Here is a 5014-nt window from a genome sequence, read left to right on the forward strand (position 1 = left end):
GGATGATCATAATTCATCAAGGAAAGATCAAAAATCAACAAAACCCTAAGATTCAAAATTAGGGTTTTTGCCTGAAAAGTCAACTCAACTTTGACTGATCATAACTCTCTCATCCTTCATCCAAAAAATTCAAACCAAAGCTTGTTTTGAAGGAAATTCAATTATCTTTCAAATGCCATTGATCCCATGGTCATTGGATTCACCATTTGAAAAATATGATCAAAGACATTACAGGTCATTTTCAAAGTCAACAAAAAGACACTTTTTTCAAAAGGACACACAAGGAGCTTCAAAAATCATTTTGACATGAGACCAAAGACATTGGTTAGAGGACTCTTTGAGGTTTCTAAAAAGTGCAAGATATCCTTCATATGACAAAAATTGAAGGATTTACACCTTGTTGAAGTTGGCTAAATTTTGGGAAAATACATGAAATCAACATTGTTCAAAATGGCATTTTTTCCAAAAGGGGCCAAGTTTTCAGCATTCAAACATCATTTCCATGATATTATGGGCCTCCCACGACCAAGGCTAAGCCCACATCATTTTTTATCTATTTTTGGCATAATTTTATCTTATTTTAAGATTAAAATTAAAAAAGAAAATGAAATGGATAAAGAATAGCTTGTCTTCCAAGCAAGACTCATTCAACTCTGTCCCAAAGCAAAGTACAGCAGAGGAGAAGAAGAAAATCAAGCCATGGTGGCTTAAAGACAAAGCTACCAATGTTGAAAAAGTCAAGATTCCAAAAAAACTCATCAATGCTTTTGGCTTAGTTTCTAAGCACTCTAATGCTTATAAATAGGCTATAGCACTTCAGTAATAAAAGAGACAGAAATAGAGAGCAAAAAACTCTTGCTTGTAACACACTTGTAATCTCTCAAAATATTCAAAGAATTTTGAAATTCGAATTCCAAATTTAAGTCACTTTCCATTCAAACTAAACACTCAAACACGTTCCTTGAGCTTCACTGAACATATCCAGATCATTTGCAAGCTCTGAAACTCCTTGAATCGAACACTACAGGTCTCGATTCATCCAAACTAAAACTGACTCGTGTCTCATAACCTAAGCATATCTAGCACGATGTAGACATATATTTGCACTTGGTGTGGTGTGTAGATCATTTCTGGAGCTTTAATTGAGTTTTAGATGCTTACACACGAAGATACCATTTTAGGGTTCTTAAGCTAAAATTTGGGATCCTCTGATTTAGGCAAAATTAGAAGAAACCAATGACATATTTGAACTCAGGGGACGATTTTAAGCTTAACCATGGTCTCCTAAGTAATTTATATTGCTTGTATGAAATTTTGACATGTGCAGGTCTTGTAGCTACGGACGAAAACCGTCACTAAAGGCTTTACCTACAGCTGCAGAGCCTATAGCAACGGAGAGAGGAAGAAGATGAAGGCGTGGCAGGCTCTGATTGGCCAGAATGCGCGCGCCAGCTTTTATTCAAATTCTTGGATCCTGTGTTGCGCTGTCTATGCTTTTGTCATGCTCCTCAAAATCTGAGCCCTCCGATTCACTTCCAATCAGATCCAACGGGCCAGATCTCTCACCACACCATGCTCCCTCACAAATTACCACACAGGATCAGTACCCTTTTATTCTCTATTTTTATTTTCTATTTTATTTTAATTTCTTTGTTAAATTAATTTAAAATAGTTTTAAAAATCCAAAAAATACACAAAAAATATTTTTAGACTTCTAAAATAATATACTATTTTCTGAAATAAAAATATTTTATTTTTCTTCAAAATTTCAATATTTTGTATAATTAATTAGTATATATTTATATATTTGCTTTTTAATTATTCTAACCAATCAAAAAATCCCAAAAAAATTGTTCTTTATATAAAATATTGTTTATATATTATAAACTAATTTTGTACATATTTTGAATAATTTTATCTTTGAGTTTTAATTATTTGTATAATTATTTGCATAATTATGTTTTAATTAACTTAAATCAATTTCAAATCAATTTCCAAAAATTCCAAAAAAATTAGTTTTGTTTTAAAATTAATTAACAAATATTTTGTACATATTTTAAACTTAATTTCTAGGTTTAAATCTATTTTCATCTTTTTTCTTCATTTTAATTTAATTAATCATGCATTAATTATAATTAAAACCAATCATAAAAATTCCAAAAACATGCTTTTTATGTTTCTTGCAATTTAAAATTCCTAGATAAATGTATAGGATGTCAAATTCATGTAAATAGGCTAGTTTACGTTTCCTGCACAATCGATGTAATAGCGTAGATTTACTTTCCGCACTTTACATTTCCGCACTTTAATTTCCAGCACATATAAACTGCGTGTATGTCAAAGATAAAATTGAACCGTTAGATCACTAACTTCAAAGATAAATATCTGAATCCAATCACAATCACACTTGCACCTCTTCAGGAAATCCCTTTTCAATCTTTCAAAATCAAAGTCAAAATTCCACTGTTTTGAGTACAAAATCGAACCTTGCTTTTATATCCGGTGAAAGGATTGATTTTTAAAGGAAATAGGATAAAGACCTTACAACTCAGGGTAGACCTCCTAGTTTGCTTGCTCAAATCAAAACAAACAAAATTCTCATACACTGTTGATTTTTCAAAACTTTCAAAAAAGACAATACTTTGTATACATCCAAACACGGGTTATTACAAAGTTAACGTTCTTTTCAAAACATCTTTCGAAAGATAAACAAGCATTTTGTATACATCCACACACGGATCATTACAAAATTCAATTTACAAAAGTATTTGAAACCACATATGAGCAATTTCAGAGCAATTGAAAAGTGATCGAAAAACAAGTGAGCTAAGCAAACTTAAGAGCCCATGGATAACCATGGATACAAAGGGTGCTAACACCTTCCCTTTGTATAACCTACCCCCTTACCCAGAATTTCTTAAAGGTCTTTTTTCTGTTTCTTTTATAAACCTTTCCTTAATTGGATAAAATAAAAGGTCGGTGGCGACTCTGTGAATTTCAAAAAAAAATGCGAAAGCATTAAGCGACAAAAAAGAGTCAGTTCACGTATCTCTACAGATCAGAGGTATGGCTCGGTATTAAAAAAAATCGGAGGTCCACAATGAGTATGCTGCTCGATTCGAGGAATTGGTGAAGTATTGTTCTCATTACAATACCAATGAAGCTATGAATTCCAAGTGCATCAAGTTTGAGAACAGGCTGCGTCCCGAGATCAAACAGGGTATTGCTTGTCAGAAGATAAGGAACTATCCAGAGCTAGTGAGCAGAAGCAGAATTTATGACAATGATAACAGAGCCAGGATTGCACATTACAAAGCTGTGAATGATCGAAAGGGTAAGCATGATCGTGGGAAACCATACAGTTCTCCTGCTGATAAAGGAAAACAGAAAGTTGGTTTTCGGAAGAAGCCAAATGGGGGAGGGTTTGCTTCCAACCCCATTAATTGCTTCCGATGTGGTATCGAGGGGAACCGTGCTAATGAATGTCAGAAAGGCATGAAGAAGTGCTTCAAGTGCGGAAAAACAGGTCATGTCGTGGCGGATTGTAGAACCAGTGTGCCTACTTGCTACAACTGTGGTGAGCAGGGTCACATCAGCACTCACTGTCAAAAGCCAAAGAAGTCTCAGACTAATGGGAAGGTGTTTGCATTGGTAGGGACCCAATCTATCGATGAGGACCGGTTGGTCAAAGGTACTTGTTTCATCCATAATACTCCTTTGATTGCTATTATTGATACGGGTGCGACCCACTCGTTCATTTCTGTTGACTGTGTGAAGAGATTAGGACTTGTGCCGTCTACTTTAGATCGGAATATGACTATTGAAACTCCATCTATTGGTTCTGTGGTTACTTCTTTAGCATGCTTGAATTGTCCGTTGACTATCTTTGATAGGGATTTCGGAGTGGACTTGATTTGTCTGCCACTCAGTAATCTGGACGTTATTTTGGGAATGAACTGGTTAGAGTTCAATCGTGTATATATTGACTGCTTTAGGAAGAGGTTGTTGTTCCTTACTCCTGAAGAGGAAGCATTGGCAGATTCGTTATCTACCAAGGAGATGAGAATATTGTTGGAGGATGAAGCTAAGATGTTTGCTGTGTTTGCTTCACCGTCTGTTGAGAACAAAACATCAATTGAAGAGATACCGGTGGTGAATGAATTTCTTGAAGTTTTTTTATGATGATATTACAGAGTTACCTCCGGATAGGGAAGTTGAATTTTCTATTGATCTTGTTCCTGGTACTAGGCCTATTTCTATGGCGCCGTACAGGATGTCTGCATCGGAATTGTCAGAGTTGAAGGCTCAGATTGGTGAATTGCTGGATAAGAAATTTATTCGGCCGAGTGTGTCACCGTGGGGAGCTCCAGTGTTATTGGTGAAGAAGAAGGATGGTAGTATGCGTTTGTGTATCGATTACCGTCAGTTGAATAAAGTGACCATTAAGAATAAGTATCCGTTACCGAGGATTGATGATTTAATGGATCAGCTTGTTGGTGCTCGTGTGTTTAGTAAAATTGATTTGAGATCGGGTTACCATCAGATCAGAGTAAAAGATGGAGATATTCAAAAGACTGCGTTTAGAACTCGTTATGGACATTACGAATATGAAGTGATGCGTTTCGGAGTATCTAATGCGCCGGGGGTGTTTATGGAGTATATGAATCGTATCTTTCATTCATATTTGGATTTGTTCATAGTGGTGTTCATTGATGATATATTGATTTATTCTAAGTCTGAAGAAGATCATGCAGAACACTTGAGGATTGCGTTGCAAGTGTTGAAGGATAACAAATTATTCACAAAGTTCTCAAAGTGTGAGTTTTGGTTAAGAACCGTGAGTTTCTTAGGATATGTTATTTCAGGTGATGGAATAGCAGTTGACCCATCTAAAGTAAGTGCAGTACTTCAGTGGGAACCTCCGAAGACGGTGACGGAAATTAGAAGCTTCTTGGGTCTGGTAGGATATTATCGTAGATTTATTGAAGGATTTTCTAATTTGGCGCTGCCATTA

General features: G+C 35.4%; 1 protein-coding gene across 1 annotated transcript; it reads left to right on the forward strand.

Annotated features, from left to right (window-relative positions):
• The first annotated feature begins 3165 nt into the window (after positions 1–3165).
• On the forward strand, positions 3166–4182 carry LOC131613855 (uncharacterized). Its single transcript, XM_058885493.1, has one exon. The coding sequence runs from the start codon at positions 3166–3168 to the stop codon at positions 4180–4182; it is 1017 nt and encodes a 338-aa protein (XP_058741476.1).
• Positions 4183–5014: the final 832 nt, after the last annotated feature.

This window comes from Vicia villosa, linkage group LG6, assembly GCF_029867415.1.
Source record: "Vicia villosa cultivar HV-30 ecotype Madison, WI linkage group LG6, Vvil1.0, whole genome shotgun sequence".
Classification (NCBI taxonomy): Eukaryota; Viridiplantae; Streptophyta; class Magnoliopsida; order Fabales; family Fabaceae; genus Vicia; species Vicia villosa.